This window comes from Oncorhynchus gorbuscha, linkage group LG12 (assembly GCF_021184085.1).
Source record: "Oncorhynchus gorbuscha isolate QuinsamMale2020 ecotype Even-year linkage group LG12, OgorEven_v1.0, whole genome shotgun sequence".
Lineage (NCBI taxonomy): Eukaryota > Metazoa > Chordata > Actinopteri > Salmoniformes > Salmonidae > Oncorhynchus > Oncorhynchus gorbuscha.
Window position 1 is genome coordinate 55,766,206 of NC_060184.1, and position 21,124 is coordinate 55,787,329.

The 21,124-nt window shown below is 44.4% G+C and overlaps 1 protein-coding gene across 1 annotated transcript in view; it reads right to left on the reverse strand.

The window, feature by feature from the left end:
• Positions 1–596: 596 nt before the first annotated feature.
• LOC123991138 (WW domain-containing adapter protein with coiled-coil-like) overlaps positions 597–21,124 on the reverse strand; it is a 47,806-nt gene continuing 27,278 nt past the window's right edge. Inside the window, 6 exon segments of the mRNA XM_046292384.1 lie at positions 597–3,250; positions 3,356–3,483; positions 3,733–3,937; positions 9,926–10,053; positions 11,629–11,777; positions 12,193–12,315. Of these exon segments, the coding sequence (XP_046148340.1) occupies positions 3,181–3,250; positions 3,356–3,483; positions 3,733–3,937; positions 9,926–10,053; positions 11,629–11,777; positions 12,193–12,315 (803 nt within the window). The 3' untranslated portion in view covers positions 597–3,180.

Consider the following 21,124-nt stretch of genomic DNA (forward strand, 5'->3'; position numbering starts at 1 on the left):
TACCACGAAATTGGGAAGAAAAAAGGGGGTACAATTATATATATACCTCCTTTCAACTATGCCTTTGCAGTCGCCATGCTCCTTGTATTCAGTGACATTAACTGGAGCCCTTCACAGTAGACCTACTGATTTTAAGAGGGTTCCTTGTCCTGCAGAGGAGAGAAATCTAGAGTAGGAACTGGGTAAAGGGAAGGAAAACAGGAATATTAAATGGAGAGTATGATTGGGTAAAGCAGGACAACTAGAAGATAAGCATGAGTGGGGAGGGGGGACCGGGAGGACTGGCAGGCATTGCCAGCTTCCTAATGGCAGCAGTCCACATATTCACATCAACATTAAAGGACTATTCGAACAGCCACAATGACAAGAACCGCTATATGCGTTACGAAACAAAATACGTTATAATCCAAAAATGCTCATATGGGTCTTTGTTGCAAGGGTTCAAATAATCTCTAGTTGTGTGGCATTCACTTATGTTGTATACAAACATGTCTTGACATGACAATGAGTAAACATGGTAGCACAGACTGACACTCAGGCAAGATCAGCACAAAGCACTTTAACCAAAACTGAATTCAAAGTGCAAAACAGAGACATCTTGGTCCTATAGAGGCATATTTTATTTATTTTATTCAATATACTCAGAGGAAAACAATATACAAAGCAATGTGGTCATATTTACTGAATGTGTTGGTGCAGCTCAAATCACAGACTCACTAGAATAATAGAACAGTGGAGAAAAACATGTCACAGCTGAGGACACATATGGTTCCCAAATGGCACCAGATACCCTATATAGTGCACTACTTTTGACAAGAGTCCGATGGACCCCGGGCAAAAGTAGTGCACTACATAGGGAATAGGGTGCTATTTGGGATAGAAACACTGTTCCCGCTCTGACTCAGAGTGAACAGGGGAACAAACACAACATATACAAAGATGCAATGCTGGGTTGGAGTGCCAAAACAACCCTATGTAGATTGATGCATGACATGCTTATTGAATATCTTTGTTACTGATCAAACCGAAAACAAACTTGGTACATTTATTTCCATGTCAGAGGCTGTGAGACTTAAGACTTTCAACAAGGCACTACTAGCGTTATAATAGTAATAATACAATGTAAAAACCTAACAGAAAACTCCAATAAAATAACCAGTGCTCGCTTGAGTTTAGCATGTTTATTACAATACGTACATTTCACATTTGACCGTGTGACCTGGCTTTAATTGCCCTGCCCGACCTCTGACCATGGTGTGTGGGGTAGCGATCATAATGTCCATGCCTACGTCCCTAATGGTACCCTATTCCCTATATAGTACACTACATTTTGACCAGTCCCTATGGGCAGGAAGACTAAAAGAGAAGACTGAGACAATGTCATAACAAAGAACATGCCAAGCGCTCCAATTGCGTCATTCAGGTAAGTTCACTGGGCGCTCCATTTGTCTCCCAGTGGACCTGCCGAAGAATCTTGAAAATGATGACATCGCTGTCTTCTCCATTTTAGTTGTGCTTATGGGCCCTGGTCAAAGGTAGTGCAGTACAAAATGTAATCCGGTGCCATTTCAGACACACCCCACACCTTGCCTCGGTAGTGCCCCCCAAACCACTTCTTTAATAGCTCTCATTCACAACAGGGTGAAAAGGAAAATGTTTAGCAATAATTTATAACATTCTGACATACTAGTAATCACTGCAACTTTTTAAACTTGTTAAAACCTCTTCTTAAACTCCATTATTACCTTATCAAATGTACATAGGAATGAACTCTTCGTTGAACCGAGATGGTGCCACCTCACATTTAATTAAAGTACAGTTCTACCCCCAAAAAATACAAAAATAACTTAGCTGGAAAGTTTGAGAAAGAAAAAACCAACAGGAGGGTTTTAGAAAGATAACTGCTCGGCGGCTCCTCAGAAGAGCTAGACCAGGTGGGTTGGGCTTCGGCAGGTAATGGGTGTGGCCAGGGGCAGGGTTTAGGGAGGGACTAGACTCGGGAATTAACCTTGATGTAAAAAACATCACAACATTGCTGTGCTCTTTCATAATTTTTTCCCCCATCACACCATCAGGCACTGGTTTGGCTACTGTGAGCTGTGAACAAACAGATCTCTGAACCATTGTAACCAGGCATGATTAACCTTTTTAGGAGGATGGTGGAGATGGGTACCTGTCTCCCAAACATCACCCTATTCCCTATATAGTGCACTACGTTTGCCAAAAGTACTGGCATATAAAGGGAAAAGGGTGCCATTTGAGTGTTTGTGTAACCTTCATACTTCCACCCGAAGGTAATACATTCGTCAAATATGACTGGGTTTCATCCATAGAGCATTATTATTATTATGCAAGAGCAGAGAAAACTAGAAAATTAAAACGTGAGTTTGTTTTGTTTGCGTTACGGTATTTTTTTAATGTTTCAGTTATTATAACGCTAACTTCCAGTTCCATGCAGGTCATAGGTCACAGACATGCTCAAGGCAATGGTTCACTGATCTATTAACAAAAAAGCTTGAAGTCTGCAGACTGAGTGCCTCTGTCCGAAATGGCACCCTATTCCCTATATAGTGCACTACTTTCGACCATGGCCCATAGGGTTCCGGTCAAAAGTAGTGTACTATATAGGGAATAGTGTGCACTATATAAGGAATAGGGTGCCATTTGGGACATAACCCGGCTGATGCGTTTAACATGAAGGCTATGAACTGAAGCTGTTGATTCCTCGGGCATAACGTTGACTCGTTTGGATGTCAAAAGCTTTGATAAACATGGCTTTCCATGGCTTCAGTCATCTACAAAACATATTTACAACATGGATAACATCTACAAGAAATCTACATCTCCAGGGCGCAAAAACCAACCATGATTGCGTCCTGTTGGCCCCGTTCAAAAGTAGCGCAGTATAAATTGAAAAGGGTGCCATTTGGGATGCAAGCCATGTCTAACCTTTCTCTCCGCTCTTCTCCTCCACAACAACCATCAACCACTCAGACTCTCTCTACCTAACCAAGCCCTCTCAAAGCCCAGTCCAGTGGTCCAAAGCCAATCCAACTGCAGCTCAAAAGTGTTAAGACTGGGCACAGAACAAGAACACATAATGGTTCTCCCAACCAAGAGCTCTCTTCCAACCATGTGCAATGGGTCTCTCCCCCCTTTCCTCTCTTCCAAGTCAAGTCCTCAGACCATGAAGGAATTCTGATTCTTCAACTTTTCAAGTTCTTTAATTTGTTGTCTCAAAAATAATATCCTAGAGGAAAGAGTAAAAAATAAACATGTATTAGTTGACATAAAATATTTATAATAATTTAACATATTGTGATGTTACCATGGAAATTAGGGTCTGGATTCTTACCTCTGCTCGCGCAATGTCGCTTGAATTTCACTGACTCGAACTAAGGATCTCAGATTTTTGAGCTCGGTGCAATTTTCAGACATGTTGATGCTTCCCATGGTGTGGGCCTCCTCACGTAGCCTGGACGCCTGGGATAGCCGAAGCAGAGAGCAGTAAAGTTATGACAAGACATAATCAAATACCAACAGCCAGGACTCTGACCAACGCATAATGAATGTAGTTTCACGTCAGAATAACGACATGAATCAGGTATCCAAATCAAATCTATATATAGCTCTTCACTGATCTCCCTTGAAAAACAGATATTTTATCAAGTTGGACAACCTGTTAAAATAAAAACAAACTAATACATACAATTCCTGGGATGCGTAACCTACCTGTTTCTCTGCGTGGTCGGCGGGCCAGCCCTGGACATGCTTGATGAGATTCTCGTTGAAGTGTGACGCTAGGGTTGGGGTGAAGGAGCAGGAGGCTGGCCGGGTGGAGGAGCTGGAGGGTGTGGAGGTGGTGGTGGGGGCACTGCTGCTGCTACTGCTGGGGGGGGGGGCGTGGTTGGGACCTGGGGATGGACTCCTCTGACTGCTGTGGAATGACAGGAGCAACGAGAGGAGAGGGTTCAGTCCAATTCTGCATATTATGGGTTAATTATATTCTGTTGTAATAACACGATCGCCAACTTTGTTGTTGTAACAGAGGAGACTGTAGGAGAGGGTGAAACTGATCAAATCGGACAAGACGGAACACCACAGAATAAGATCAACAAGTACAAAGGTAGTGGGGCGGCGTTGGGACAGTAACCGAAAGGTTGCTGGATCGAATCCCCCGAGCTGATTCAGAGGGGTTGGGTTAAATGCGGAGGATACATTTCAGTTGAAAGCATTCAATTGACTAGGTATCCCCCTTTCCCTTATTTTGCCGGTTTAATACACAAGTTGGTACCAATAAAGGCAACAAAAAAAAGCCCATTGGGCATCTATTACCAGAGGGTTAAAACAATTAGCACAAGTAACAGCGAACTTGCAGATACTGCTAGCTAAATACGGTAACGAACGGAGAAGGAAAAAAACTAAATTGCAAAAACAGGCAATCCAGCTCAAAGTTAACATACGATACACTATATATACACAAAAGTAACAACCATTACAATTTGTGGATTCATCCATTTCAGCCACACCTATTGCTGACAGGTGTATAAAATCGAGCACACAGCCATGCAATCTTCATAGAGAAACATTGGCAGCAGAATAGCCTTACTGAGTGAATTTCAACGTGGCACTGTCATAGGATGCCACCTTTCCCACAAGTTAGTTAGACACCTATAGAATTGACATCGCCTCCTGATGAATTTTATCGCTTATTAAGGTGTACTAATACCTAAAGTTGCATTACAAAAGTATTTCGAAGTGTTTTGTGAAAGTTTATCGTCGACTTTTTGAATTTAAAAAAATGACGTTACGTTATGAAACGCTATTTTTTTCCGTTTATCACACAGTCTTCATAGATCGATATCTAGGCTATATATGGACCGATTTAATCGGAAAAAAGACCCAATAGTGATTATGGGACATCTAGGAGTGCAAACAAAGAAGATGGTCAAAGGTAATGAATGTTTTATATTTTATTGTGCGGTTTGTGTAGCGCCGAATATGCTAATTATTTTGTTTACGTCCCCTGCGGGTCTTTTGTGGTGTTACATGCTATCAGATAATAGCTTCTCATGCTTTCGCCGAAAAGCATTTTAAAAATCTGACTTGTTGCCTGGATTCACAACGAGTGTAGCTTTAATTCAATACCCTGCATGTGTATTTTAATGAACGTTTGAGTTTTAACTAATACTATTAGCATTTAGCGTAGCGCATTTGCATTTCCAGAGCTCTAGATGGGACGCCTGCGTGCCAGGTAGGAGCAAGTGGTTAAAACAATTCTGTTTGTCATCTTAGCACCCACCAACAGCTTAGATTCTAAAGAATTAAACGATGGTACAATCCAATAGGGCAGGGTTCGACAACTAGGTTTGGCTTCGAGCCAATCCCCCCCGAGTTAATAGTCGGCGGGCCAGAACATAATTAGCATATAATATTAGCACAATAAATAGGCCTAGACTACACATTGAACTAAATGTTTAACACATCTGATTAGTACATACTAAATTCAGTGATCATAACATAATTTAGATCTGATTAACTTGTTATGGCTGGGGGCAGTATTGAGTAGCTTGGATGAATAAGGTGCCCAGAGTAAACTGCCTCCTACTCAGGCCCAGTTGCTAATATATGCATATTATTATTAGATTTGGATAGAAAACACTCTGAAGTTTCTTAAACTGTTTGAATGATGTCTGAGTATAACAGAACCCACATGGCAGGCAAAAACCTGAGAAAAAAATCCAACCAAGAAGTGGGAAATCTGAGGTTTGTAGTTTTTCAACTCATTGCCTATCAAATATACCATGTCTATGGGGTCAAATTGCACTTCCTAAGGCTTCCACTTCAACAGTCTTCAGAACCTTGTTTGATGCTTCTACTGTAAAGGAGGGGGGAATGAGAGGGGACTGAGTCAGAGGTCTGCCAGAGAGACATGAACTGACCACGCGCGTTCATGTGACAGTTAGCTCGAGTTCCATTGCATTTCTTAAGGAATTCTCCAGTTGGAACATGGTTGAAGATTATGATTTAAAAAATTATAAAGATTGATTCTATACATCGTTTGACATGTTTCTACGAACTGTAATATAACTGACTTTTAGTCTGAACTAAGCGATCGCGCATTGAGCATTTGGATTACTGGGCTAAACACGCAAACAAAAAGGAGGTATTTGGACATAAATGGTCTTCACCCAGCATTCTGATGAAGATCAAAGGTAAGTTAATATTTATAATGCTATTTCTGACTTTGTTGACTCCACAACATGGCGGATATCTGTATCGCTTGATTTGTTGTCTGAGCACTGTACTCAGATTATGGTATGGTGTGCTTTTAAAAAATCTGATACAGCGGTTGCATTAATTTATAATTCCATGCATAATAGTTGTATCTTTTATCAATGTTTATTATGAGTATTTCTGTAAATTGAGGTGGCTCTCTGCAAAATCACCGGATGTTTTGGAACTACTAAGCATAACGCGCCAATGTAAACTCAGATTTTTGTATATAAATATGAACCTTATTGAACAAAACATACATGTATTGTGTAACATGAAGTCCTATGAGTGTCATCTGATGAAGATCAAAGGTTAGTGATTAATCTTTATTACTGCCTTTTGTGACTCCTCTCTTTGGCTGGAAAAATGGCTGTGTTTTTCTGTGACTAGGTGCAGACCTAACAATTGTTTGGTGTGCTTTCGGAGTAAAGCCTTCTTGAAATCGGACACTGTGGTGGGATTAACAACAAGTTTATCTTTAAAATGGTGTAAAATACTTGTATGTGAGGAATTTTAATTTTGAGATTTCTGTTTTGAATTTGGTGCCCTGCACTTTCACTGGCTGTTGTCATATCGATCCCGTTAGCGGGATTCAAGCCGTAAGTTTTAAACTCATAAAATCACCAATATCTCTACTCAATTATTATTTTGTGTTTATTTCTCTGTGCATTGATTGGTGGGGAAAAACAGGTCTGCGTAGCCTACTGTAGTCCACACTACTTTTGTTAATGTCGTTCAGAACAATTAGCTTTATAGCAAGAGAACATGTCGATCTCAAAAAGTATCAAAAGAAAGGTGGATAATGAAAATCTAAGTTTCAGGGAAGAATGGACAGAGATATGCATTCATCTTACCATCTTTCTCCAAAACGAAGCCGGTGTGTCTTACTTACAATGAAAAGGTCGCTGTTTGCAAAGAAGTCAATCTCAGACAGTATTATGAATCCAAGCATGGTTCTTTCAAAGAGGCCTTCCCGCCCCAGACAGAGGCCCGATGCAGAAAAATTGAAGCATTAACTACAAGCTACAAAAACGGCAGCAGAATCCTCCTAAGTGGCCTGACAAAAAGAACAGAAGGTCACAAGAGCCTTCCTAGACGTCCTGGGTTCTAACCAAACACAAAATGCCCTTCACAGACACGGAGCTATTTAAAAAGTGCATGGTGACAGTTTGAGGAATTGGCTACAGACAAGTCTGTAGATTGCATAATTGCGTCTGTCAAACAGGTACCCCTGTCTGCGTCAACAGCCAGACACAGTGTCCATGCTCTGGTGGATGATGTGCATAGGATTGTTCTGGAGAGGCCCAGTAAAGGCTGAGCATTTTCCCCTGGCTATTGATGAGAGTACTGACAAAACCGATGTAGTACAGTCGTGTATTTGGCTGTTATTTTCATGGAAATGACTTTAAAGAAGAGCTACTGGCACTGATTCCCCTCGACAGGCACACCACTGGGGACATCCTATTCACAAAGCTGGAACTATTGTTTACGCAGCATGGCCTGTCATTAGAAAACTTTGTGGTCTCCGACGGGGCTCCTGCTATGGTGGGCAGACACATGGGCCTGTTCAGCAGGTTGAAGGAAATCTCCCCACAAATGAATGGCTTGCATTGTCTCACCCATCAGAGTGTGCTGTGTGTCAGACTAAACACTGAGCTAAAAGGTGTAATGGACAAAGCCATGATAAATAATCAACTTTGTCAGGGGGACATCAAGCACACAACACTGTCTTTTCCGCAAGCTTGTGACAGAATCAGAGAAGGCCACCCACGATGATCTCCTGCTTCACAACAACGCTTTTTTTTGTCCAAAAAAGCTAAATGATGACAGCAACTGACCATCTTCGTATTCTGGAAATTGAATGTAGCTGGTTTGGCTGACATATTCTACCACTTAAACAGTCGACGACATAGTGGAAAAACTTGAGGCCTTTACCAGAAAGCTTGAGTTTTCAATTTGGACTTGTCCTCTGGAAGGCTACTGCGCCTCAGCACACTGAAGAAATGACAGACAGAGGTGCCAGGGGGCAAGGAAACGATAGCCTCGCTGAATGAGGCCGCAATTCAAACTGAGCTGATTGAATTCCAAACATCGAGACAAATCAGGGATGCGCTCAGGAGTGCTGAGTCCTGGCATGCTCAGAGAAACATAGCACAATAAAGACAATGTTTGGTTCGACTTACATCGGCGAGTCCTCCTTTTCCTCTATCAAATTTATCAATCAAATGCATCTATAAAGCCCTTGTTATATCAGCTGATTTCACAAAGTACTGTACAGAAACCCAGCCTAAAACCCCCAAACAGCAAGCAATGCAAGTGTAGAACTTCTATGAACACAATCAAGACTCACAACAGGAACTGGCTTTCACATAAGTCAATCAAGGACTGCCTGCACATCAAAATCACATCCCTCTCAACAGACATCCACAAGATCGTGTCCGGGGGAAATGCAACTTCTCCCATTAAGTAACTCAGTATTTAATAAATAATGATATAGGCTACCAACATTATTCATTATGTGCTTATCCATGGCTATTTCAGGTCTCATGCTGACACTATTTTCTGTTTGTGGTTACAGGAGCAGGTTATCCCGAATCTCCCGATACAGACATCCAGACATTACAAAACCACTTTTCTTTCTTAAATGATTGTTTTATGTAGGATGCTACCTTGTTTGCCAGTTGCAATTGTAAGTATGCCTAATAAAGGCTATAAAAATCCCATTGGCCATTTTTCTTTTCTTGTGAAAGATGCTGTTCAGCCACAACTGGCTGAGGTAGGCCAAGTTATTTTATATGGGCCTTGGCTCGGAGGAAATAACACTCCAATTAAGCCCTCTTGTTGTTTGTAAAGTCAAATTAAAATGAAGATTATTGTGGAAGTGAATTACTCGACTGGGGTAGTTTTTCCTCCATCTGTTGCTTGGCACCACTTGCGTAACAAGTTATCTATATTTTCTGCAGCAGGTATTGTTCACCTCCTATTGATTGCGCTGCGGTTGCAGCTTTACATTTCAGCACCTAAAAAAAATGGTCCACTGCCTGCTTTATTAGAGGACTGTCTCCTGCATTCGCTCTCCTCATGAATGAAGATACAATTTTACTTTTGCATTATTTAGGTAGGGTCACTTCCTTCTTGGGACATTGCATCTCAGGTCCAATATATTATATATATATATTTTCTTTAATGAACAAAAATATTCAGAATTAATTTTGGGGGCAAATATATGGCCCACGGTCCACCAGTTTGGGAACCCTGCAATAGGGTCTTCGCAATGATTTATCAAAGACTTGTTGCCCATTAACCCACCAGCAGGTGGCACCTCAACACTACATATTGAAATAATGTGTAAACAGTGTTTTACAAGGCATGATCGTGGCATTGTACGTCACCCCTTGAGGTTCTCTGCTTTCTCTTCACATCAGTCTGAAATGAACACGAGCTTCTTGAAGACTCTTTGTAGCAATGATAAATGGTTGTTTTACCTCCTTTAGTTGAAAACACCAATTGTAAATCGCTCAAGATTAGAACATTGCTAAATTCCAATTGCATTTTTTATAGATTTTTCACACTGAAAACATTTAAAAAACAAACATATTCAACACAATGTCACAAAGAGCTAATGACTAAAATGTAAATGTGGGCTAACCCTTGGCGCTGGAGGGTCCTTGGGGAGGCGGCGATGTCGTGTCCGTGCAGTTTGTCGCTGGGGAGGGGCTGCTGGGGGGAGGGCTGGGGGGCTGATCCCTGCTGCTTCACAACTGGCGTGTTGCTCACCTGGACCACACAGAGACAGAGGGGAGAAGATTGAGAGGAAACTCCAGAACCACGGACGTTCACCTGGACCACACAGAGACAGACACCAACGACCGACACAGACCACCAACGACACCGCCAGCCAGCCAGCGAGCGACACACCGCCAGCCAGCCAGCCAGCCAGCCAGCCAACGAACGAGCGACACACCGTCAGCCAGCCAGCCAGCCAGCCAACGAACGAGCGACACACCGCCAGCCAGCCGGCGACACACCGCCAGCCAGCCGGCGACACACCGCCAGCCAGCCGGCGACACACCGCCAGCCAGCCGGCGACACACCGCCAGCCAGCCGGCGACACACCGCCAGCCAGCCGGCGACACACCGCCAGCCAGCCGGCGACACACCGCCAGCCAACGAACGAGCGACACACCGCCAGCCAGCCAGCCAACGAACGAGCGACACACCGCCAGCCAGCCAGCCAACGAACGAGCGACACACCGCCAGCCAGCCAGCGACACACCGCCAGCGACACACCGCCAGCCAGCGACACACCGCCAGCCAGCCAGCCAACGAACGAGCGACACACCGCCAGCCAGCCAGCCAGCCAACGAACGAGCGACACACCGCCAGCCAGCCAGCCAGCGACACACCGCCAGCGACACACCGCCAGCCAGCCAGCGACACACCGCCAGCGACACACCGCCAGCGACACACCGCCAGCGACACACCGCCAGCGACACACCGCCAGCCAGCCAGCGACACACCGCCAGCCAGCCAGCGACACACCGCCAGCCAGCCAGCGACACACCGCCAGCCAGCCAGCGACACACCGCCAGCCAGCCAGCGACACACCGCCAGCCAGCCAGCGACACACCGCCAGCCAGCCAGCGACACACCGCCAGCCAGCCAGCGACACACCGCCAGCCAGCCAGCGACACACCGCCAGCCAGCGAGCGACACACCGCCAGCCAGCCAGCGACACACCGCCAGCCAGCGAGCGACACACCGCCAGCCAGCGAGCGACACACCGCCAGCCAGCGAGCGACACACCGCCAGCCAGCGAGCGACACACCGCCAGCCAGCGAGCGACACACCGCCAGCCAGCGAGCGACACACCGCCAGCCAGCGAGCGACACACCGCCAGACAGCGAGCAACACACCGCCAGACAGCGAGCGACACACCGCCAGCCAGCAACAGCCAGACAGCCGAGGCCAGATAAGAATAGCTCTAGTGAGATAAACATTCATTATTAAAGACTAAGATGCAGACACACTGCCAGACACAGACACAACGGAAAACAAGAGCTGCTTGCTCAAGTGCTGTCACAGCACACGTTCCTCAACAATGACACGCTTATTACACTGACAAAAACACAAATCTGAAAGAGAAACACACCCCTACAGAAGTAATAAATGCTGAACAACCAAGGTAGGTCTTAGAACAGCTGGTCATGATACTGTGAAACACCAAGAGTAAATACTCCTCGTCCCAGACCAGCTGGGTTATGTAGTCAACAAAAACACTACCATGCCACTCAGGGGGACAGTGGGGTAAAGAGGCCCTAGCTTAGGCTGGGGGGGTAGAGTAGACAGTACCTTGGTTTGTGAGGTGACAGGCGGCGTGCTGAGCAGGGCTTTGTGGTGACCAGCGTTGGTCTGAGGCGTGCTGATCCTGGGAGACACGTAGGAGCGGGGAGAGGAGGCGTCTGATGTCAAGGACATGGGGGACTGGTTCGACTGCTGGGCTGTTGGTGTTAACAGAGAGGTTGGAGAATGATTTAGTAAAAACCATTTACACGACAAAGCTGCATTTTGTAAGCAGGTGGCAAAAGCAACTCAAAGTAATGTTAGGGACTAACTATAACAGAATTGTAGATTAAAACAGTGTCTTCTTTGCAGAGTGTAACAGTGCAAAAAGAAGACTGACGCAAAATCATACAAAAATCAACCACTGACATGAGATGCTAAAAACACGCATCGATGCGGTTTGAGGGAGAGGGCATGGATATGCTTACACATTTGACCACCATTCCTATTCTGGTTTAGACAGACTTTTTAATACTAAAATCAAGTGGCAAGTTGGAGGAAAGTTGGCAATTTTGGATGTAAAAAAAACAACCGCGGCAGCAAAGCAAAACAGTGTGGCTGAAGAAGTCCTACCTTGGTTGGAGAGCTGGGCTGCTTGGGAGAGAAGAGTGGTGATGTTGAAGGCCGACGGGCCGGCCATGAGGATCTTATGAAGCAACGACTGTAACGACGCTTGAGTGACCGCAGCTTTGAGGACTAGGGAGAGAGAAAATAGTGAGGAAAGATCATCTAAAAGCACAACAGATGATCCCTAATTAGGGGTGTACCGGTACATGTATTCCTACCGAACAGTTTGGTGCAGGGAACTTGGTTCGGTCCTCACTGAATAAATCGTAATATATAATTAACGCATTTCAAAACGTCCTTTTGTGAGGCGCAAACGGGAAAAAGTTCTGTTCGATGGCGAGTTCAATAAACTAGGAGGATTCCTCATCATTGTTTAAAATCTCCAGTTTGGGAAAATGTTAGCTTCCAACAGCGATGGACAGAGTAGTGGATAAAACGTTAACAGTATGTCGCCGCACTCAACGAGAATAGCCTATGCAGCTGCCAACACCTCAAATATGTTGACATTCACACACTCCCACCCTCCGTATACCGGAGCAAGACAGAAACACAAAGAAAGAAAACAGTCGTCTCCCCATTCAAGCAGCTCTTGGCAGTGGATTCTGACTGGGCCAAAGAAATAACAGGAGCGATATGTGGGCTGTGTTCATATTTATTTTTTTACAGTCTTTGGTTTATAGCCGTGGATATGCACATACTCTGTGGTTGAGAAGAGGGGGGTTTCCATTAGTGGTTTCAGCACATCGTGAATGTGCTCGAGCCACGTTACGAACTTCAATCGTACACCCTGTTCAGCAAACAGTTAGTACCCGCTCCATATAAACAAACCACAGCCAAAGTTTTCAATTCATTTTCCATAGCACCTTGTGTTACTTAAGTGACAGCGATTCATATTATCCCGGAGTGGGAGATGTACCGTGCTAGACGCGCATCTGGCACTGAAATAGGCAGTATCATGGTGCGTTCGTAACTAAGTGGGAAGTGGATATTTACCAAGTACGACTGGGAAAAATCCACTTGAACGGCCATGAAACTGATAAATGACTAGTGCCAAACTAGCACACACCCACCTCTCCCACATGGTGACCTACTAAGGAAACTGTCTTTTTGGCAGTTAAATGCAACAAAACATCTATAAACTATAATTTGTTTACAAGCATGATAGCTGTACTTGTAGCATGGCTGACACAGCTCCTTGACAATTATCCAAATCTGCCTTTCTCAATGAGTGTAAGTCCCATCAATGAATCCAACTGGTAAATTCCCACCTCCCACATGGTTACAAACGCAGCACCAGAGTGAAAACTGCAGAGGCCCAACAAAACAACCCGGTCACAACAGACAATGCCAGGAACATTGTAAATTCTGAACATCGTGAACGGCAAATAACTGTCCTGCTGTACCGAAAACCAACTCTGACACAACAGCAATATGTACCAAACTGTGGTTTTGGTGAGCCGTCACACCCCCTAATCCCTAATATAATCCCCGTTTTAAATCAATACTGATCAGACCCACTTTAAAGCCACACACTGTAAAATGTGCAGCGGACACCACCAAAGAGTGAGCTAGCCCACCAACAAAATGTAAACAACGGCGCAAATGCATTTGGTGGTGACAGTGGCTCCTCTCTAGCTCAGGGATGTTCAATTCCGGTCCTGGAGGGCAGAAACACTTCTGGTTTTTATTTCTACCTGGTAATTAACCACACTCACCTGGTGTCCCAGGTATGAATTGGTCCCTTATTTGGAGAGGATGATGAAAACCAGAAGTGTCTCGGCCCTCCAGGACCTGCAATGAACAGCCGTTCTCTAGCTGCTCCAAGTGTCTCTTTTGAAGTAGGTGCAAACTTGATAAAATAATGTATATGTCTAAAGATGAATGAATAATTCCACTCTGAAACCATATAATTGTATGAAATTGATTAGAATCATAAAACTATAATCTGATGGTGTGTGTAGTTGTCAGAATTAGAACAAGGACCTTTTCTTCCTTTTTAGTATGTAAGCAGGGTGCAAGTGGGAAACAAATGATAAGAGGAGCTATCGACAGAGAAGCTGGACTACTGTGTTCCTTACAGGACATTCTGTCTCCACCTGTGGAGGTGAGAAACTGTTAGTAAAGACAGGGTATGCATTTTTGATGTTAGAACATTCTCGTGAACAAACTGTACTAACCTTTTGCATAAGCTGCGACTTTGCCTAATTATTATTATACCCCTGGTCTTACAAACCTCGGGAATTGGTCAAAGCTATTGATTGTTAGTTATAATCATTCGGATTGAACATTCTCATGACAAAACTGCATCAGAACGGTGAAACAGTAAAAGAGTAGAGGATGACACGGGAGTGAAAATTAATTCCTGTCCCGTCACCTTTTCCCCCTGTACTGATCTCACAACAGTTCTATAACCCCGGAACTTTCTTGTCCCTTCCCGATAAAAATCAGTCCCACTCATTTTTGCGAGCAGAAATATGTAGGTTATTGTGTTTGTTTAGGAAGCATCTGAAATCATTTCAGTAATGCACATGTGACTGATGTGGTCATCTTACCTACTTTAGTTGAATGCACTTACTGTTGGCCTTAAGTTGCTCTGGATAACAGCGTATTCTAAATGACCTAAATGTAGACAGATTAAGGCTGGAGGACGAGAGCCGAGACCACAGCACCCAGAAATCTGTAGCCTACAGCTGAGAACATATGAACATTTACAACATATATATTCTTAAAACTGATCGGCAGTAGGCTACTGGCTAAGTCAATCTATATTTATTTCACTCTTCACTTCAGATGGCACGGGTTTAGTTTACCATTAGGCCCAATTATGTGTTTAAGCTGTATGGAGTAGTGCAGCTATGCTGCTTCAGGCCGCTTGTCCCACTCTTCGGTTGGTAAGCTATTTGACTAAAATTCAGCAGTTTTTTTTATTTTTTTATTTTCTTACAAGCCCTGTACTCAGTTCCTTCCTTGTCAAAGACAACTCCATAAACAAAATGTAGCTAAAACATTGCTCTTTCCTTGTTCGTAAGGTTAGTGATGGGTTCTTGGCTGAAACGCATTGTAATTCCTCTGTTGACTGAATCCTCATTTAGCTGACTGACGTAGGTTGGCGTCTGAGGTAGTCTTTCACTCCCATTCACGCCAGAATCCTGGACCCTAAAGAGTCCTGTTCCCGTGTCAACCTCTATCACAGAGCAGTGTTCAGTCTGGATTCCAGGTCAACTGATAGATGCTTACTAATGGGAAGCCTCCATTATGTTGGATTTAACGGATTCCTGGAAGACCCCTTAGCAGTCATTTCTCTGTAGGTTTAGGTGTGCCGACCGAGCTGAGTAAGGGAAAGCAGGGAATCTCTGGAAGAGAGCAGAGCATCAGCAGGAAAAGAGACCGTCTGACCCACTTCTGGAGACGCACAGTCTCTCTGTGCGTCCCAATCGGCACCCAACATCTTTCGTAGGGCACTACTTTTGACCAGGGCCCAAGTTTAAGGTAATTCCACATTTTGAAATCGCCACCTTTCAATGACACTCAGCAGGTGACTCAATGGACACAGACAACATTTGTGTTGGTCCACCTTGTCCTTTTGGCCTACTCAAGTACAGGGAGGGAGAAAAGCTTCCATTCTTGGACGTGGCTAGTAGTAGGCACAAAGATGTTTAGAGAAAAAAAAAGAAGCGGTGGCTACACAAAGGTACTACAGCAGCATAACATTTGTTGGTTGAGTAGCTTTACCACTTATTCCAATACAGTCTGATGTATATTTATTCAGATCCTGTTCGATTCAGAATTTGAGACAGATATGCAACAGATAGATCTACCTACCGCTGTCTGTCAAATGAGATGACAACGCCACCTAGTAACCAGGCTACTTCCCAATAGCAAAACCCCAGAATGCAGAAACAGGAAACACAAGCATTTACATAACCCTTCAGTCTGCGCTACTAATATTGTATCCCAGGTCATGCTAATACATTTAAGTGAATATTCATTCAGTTCTCGTGTTAGATTTTAAAATGCTTAGTATGGGACCTTCCAGGCTAGGCAGAGGTTAAAGAAAATAAAATAATAATAATAATAATTTGGTCAATTGACATAACAGTGCCTGGTAACCTGGCTAATTCCCAATGTGAAAACCCAGAAATGTGGAAAGATGAGCCAGTATAGTGGTCTGCTCCGCTAAGATACTGCATTCTGCTTTTGACTCAGGGACCATAAAGCAGTCAGACAGACTGAGAACGCTCGCTCCAAACAGACATGTTATTTTCTGCATGGCCACTCATCGATGCATACGGAAGCAGGATTGGGCTACGGCTGTGTGACGTTGGCCCCGATGAGCACATTTGGAGCACTTAAGTAGGCCTTCCCCTCACAAGCCAGGCAGAGCCAGGGCCAGCCTCCAACCGAGAGACCTGGTAGTAGCAATACTAGTGATAGGACATATTTGTAAAAAATCATTTATAAGTTGACGATATTGTATAATTCTTGCGCTAGTTGGCTGTACCTGCACCAAAACCATTTTTCCTTCATTGCTTGTTCTTCACCTTTTTAAATAGGGAGCCAAATTGTTTTCAGCACTTGCATTTCCATGACTGATCAAAACATTTTCTCATGGCTCTCCTCCCGTCTCTGCAGCCAATATGGTGAGAAATATGCTCGGAATATCCAACAGCAATAAAATCATAGCATTGAATAAAAATACATATACCAAGATGGCGTAGCAGTAAGTCGTCCTGTCCCTTGTATATATCGCTTGTTTTTAGTTTTTTTACATATTTTTCTTCGCATACCTCTTTAAAAACATTTTGCTAAACCTAAGCTCCCAAATACTCTCCTGCAACCCCCCTCACTCAATGTAGCTATTTTTCCTAACGTATTTATATTTACTTCGGAACCGGAACCCCTCAACTGAAGCTAGCCAGCTAACCACCAGCTATGCTAGCGGTCTTCAGCTAACCGGTCATCAGCTAACCTTTAGCCCGGAAAGCTCTCGCCAGTTCGAACAACGCGACTCTAACCAGAGCATAACGGACCTATTTATTTTTCATCCCCGGATTCCCACCGCAAACGTGAAGATCCAGCTGAAAAATTTTCCAACTAGTTATCTAGCTAAACTGCAACCCCGGATGATTACCCCTGGCTAGCGTTTCCACCCACTTAGCCGGAAGCTAGCCCGGCCAGAGCACCTGTAGCATACTCCTGGGCTACAATACCCGGGCCCACGACCGGTCTATCGATGTCACCACATGAAGAGGAATAAACAGACTCACCCCATCGCGACGTCCCCCTAAGGCTAACTCTCTAGCCCTCGCTATCTCCCTGCTTGCTAATTCGGCCTGCTAACCGCTAGCTTGTCTAGCTCCGGTCCGCTAACTGCTACCTTGTCTAGCGCGGGCCTACGAACTGTTAGCTTGTTAGCACAGGCCTGCTAACCGTCTGAATCGCCGCGTCCCAAACACTCTCTGGACCCATATTTACTTTCTATCTCTTTTTGATTTTTAATTTGTTTATACCTTCCGGAAACCTGCTTCACCCAATGTGATACGGAATCGCTATTATTTTTGAATTTTTTAGAACACACTCAAGAACCTCCAGACGCTAACCAGCTACAAGCTATTTAGTCATTGTTAGTTTTTTAAACCTGGATAACACTCGCCAGTCCAGCTTCCCTGCCCATCCACCGCTGCCCCCTGGACACTGATCTCTTGGCTACATAGCTGATGCACGCTGGACTGTCCATTAATCACGGTACCCCATTCTGCTAGTTTGTTTTATCTGTCGGCCCCGTTGCCTAGTCAACGCCATTTTACCTGCTGTTTGTTGTGCTAGCTGATTAGCCTCACCTACTGTTTTAGCTAGCTTTCCCTATTCAACACCTGTGATTACTGTATGCCTCGCTGTATGTCTCTCTCAAATGTCAATATGCCTTGTATACTGTTGTTCAGGTTAGTTATCATTGTTTTAGTTCACAATGGAGCCCCTAGTTCCACTCTTCATACCCCTGTTACCTCCTTTGTCCCACCTCCCACACATGCGGTGACCTCACCCATTACAACCAGCATGTCCAGAGATACAACCTCTCTCATCATCACCCAGTGCCTGGGCTTACTTCCGCTGTACCCGCACCCCACCATACCCCTGTCTGCGCATTATGCCCTGAATATATTCTACCATGCCCAGAAACCTGCTCCTCTTATTCTCTGTCCCCAACGCTCTAGGCGACCAGTTTTAATAGCCTTTAGTTGCACCCTCATACTACTCCTTCTCTGTTCCGCGGGTGATGTAGAGGTAAACCGAGGCCCTGCATGTCCCCAGGCACCCTCATTTGTTGACTTCTGTGATCAAAAAAGCTGGTTTCATTGGTTTCATACATGACAACATCAGAAGCCTCCTCCCTAAGTTTGTTTTACTCACTGTTTTAGCACACTCTGCTAACCCTGATGTCCTTGCAGTGTCTGAATCCTGGCTCAGGAAGACCACCAAAAATTCAGAGATTTCCATACCCAACTATAACATCTTCCGTCAAGATAGAACTGCCAAAGGGGGAGGAGTTGCAGTCTACTGCAGAGATAGCCTGCAAAGTAATGTCATACTTTCCAGGTCCATACCCAAACAGTTCGAACTACTAATTTTGAAAATTACTCTCTCCAGAAATAAGTCTCTCACTGTTGCCGCCTGCTACTGACCTCCCTCAGCTCCCAGCTGTGCCCTGGACACCATTTGTGAATTGATCGCCCCCCATCTAGCTTCAGAGTTTGTTCTGTTAGGTGACCTAAACTGGGATATGCTTAACACCCTGGCAGTCCTACAATCTAAGCTAGATGCCCTCAATCTCACACAAATCATCAAAGAACCCACCAGGTACAACCCTAACTCTGTAAACAAGGGCACCCTCATAGATGTCATCCTGACCAACTGGCCCTCCAAATTCACCTCCGCTGTCTTCAACCAGGATCTCAGCGATCACTGCCTCATTGCCTGTATCCGCCACAGAGCCGCAGTCAAACGACCACCCCTCATCACTGTCAAACGCTCCCTAAAAACACTTCTGTGAGCAGGCCTTTCTTCTAATCGACCTGGCCCGGGTATCCTGGAAGGACATTGACCTCATCCAGTCAGTTGAGGATGTCTGGTCATGCTTTAAAAGTAATTTCCTCACCATTTTAGATAAGCATGCTCCGTTCAAAAAAATGCAGAACCAAGAACAGATACAGCCCTTGGTTCACTCCAGACCTGACTGCCCTCGACCAGCACAAAATCATCCGGTGGCGGACTGCAATAGCATCGAATAGTCCCCGTGATATGCAACTGTTCAGGGAAGTCAGGAACCAATACACGCAGTCAGTCAGGAAAGCTAAGGCCAGCTTCTTCAGGCAGAAGTTTGCATCCTGTAGCTCCAACTACAAAAAGTTCTGGGACACTGTGAAGTCCTACTCCAACCTCGGCCAACAGCTCCGCCCCCCAGTCTATCACAGTGCCATGCGTTTTGTCACTAAAGCACCTTATACCACCCACCACTGCGACTTGTATGCTCTAGTCGGCTGGCCCTCGCTACATATTCGTCGCCAGACCCACTGGCTCCAGGTCATCTACAAGTCCATGCTAGGTAAAGCTCCGCCTTATCTCAGTTCACTGGTCACGATGGCAACACCCACCCGTAGCACGCGCTCCAGCAGGTGTATCTCACTGACCATCCCTAAAGCCAACACCTAATTTGGCCGCCTTTCCTTCCAGTACTCTGCTGTCTGTGACTGGAACGAACTGCAAAAATCGCTGAAGTTGGAGACCTTTATCTCCCTCACCAACTTCAAACATCAGCTATCTGAGCAGCTAACCGATCGCTGCAGCTGTACATAGTCTATTGGTAAATTGCCCACCCATTTTCACCTACCTCATTCCCATACTGTTTTTATACAGTTTTTATTTATTTACTTTTCTGCTCTTTTGCACACCAATATCTCTACCTGTACATGACCATCTGATCATTTATCACTCCAGTGTTAATCTGCAAAATTGTAATTATTCGCCTACCTCCTCATGCCTTTTGAACACATTGTATATAGACTCCCCCTTTTTTCTACTGTGTTATTGACTTGTTAATTGTTTACTCCATGTGTAACTCTGTGTTGTCTGTTCACACTGCTATGCTTTATCTTGGCCAGGTCGCAGTTGCAAATGAGAACTTGTTCTCAACTAGCCTACCTGGTTAAATAAAGGTGAAATAAAAAATAAAAATATTGTTAGAATCACAATACATATCTTATCGGCACCAAAATATTGTGAGGTCCCTAGCCATTCCCAGCCCTAAGCAATACCAGAACACCAAAAGAGATGAAAGAGAACAGGCAGAAGGAGAAAGAGAGAGGAGAGAAAGAGGGGACAAACAAAGAGAGAAAAGAGGTGGAAGGACAAGGGTAGGAGAGAAGCAGTGTTTTTGTAGCACACATGCGATAAGAGTTTGCTAAACAAATACCTACTGGACTGATGCAAATAATCATGATATCATTCTGCCAGGTCAGCCATGTGTCGTGTCGGAGTTCAGATATCCGCATTTTCAAAACGCAGATCAAAAAAATCTGCGTTAAACCATTTCACCAGCGTTTCATATTGAAAATCAATGGGGCTGTTTTTTGCTTCAATAGAGTGATCAGAGGTGTGCAACTAGTTTTCCTTCACAAAAAAATACATTAAGCAGATGACAGAAGTGCAACGCTATTTGGCTAACAGCCAAAGTAAATTAGCTTACAAATGGAAAAGCAAGGTCTTTCATAAACGATGCATCACCATCATACTCTATATAAAAAAGTACGTGGACACCCTCTCAAATTAGTGGATTCGCTTATTTCAGCTTATTGAGCACGCAGCCATGCAATCTCCAGACAAACATTGGTAGTAGAATGGCCTTTTTGAAGAGCTCAGTGGCGTAGTGGTAGGCCACAGA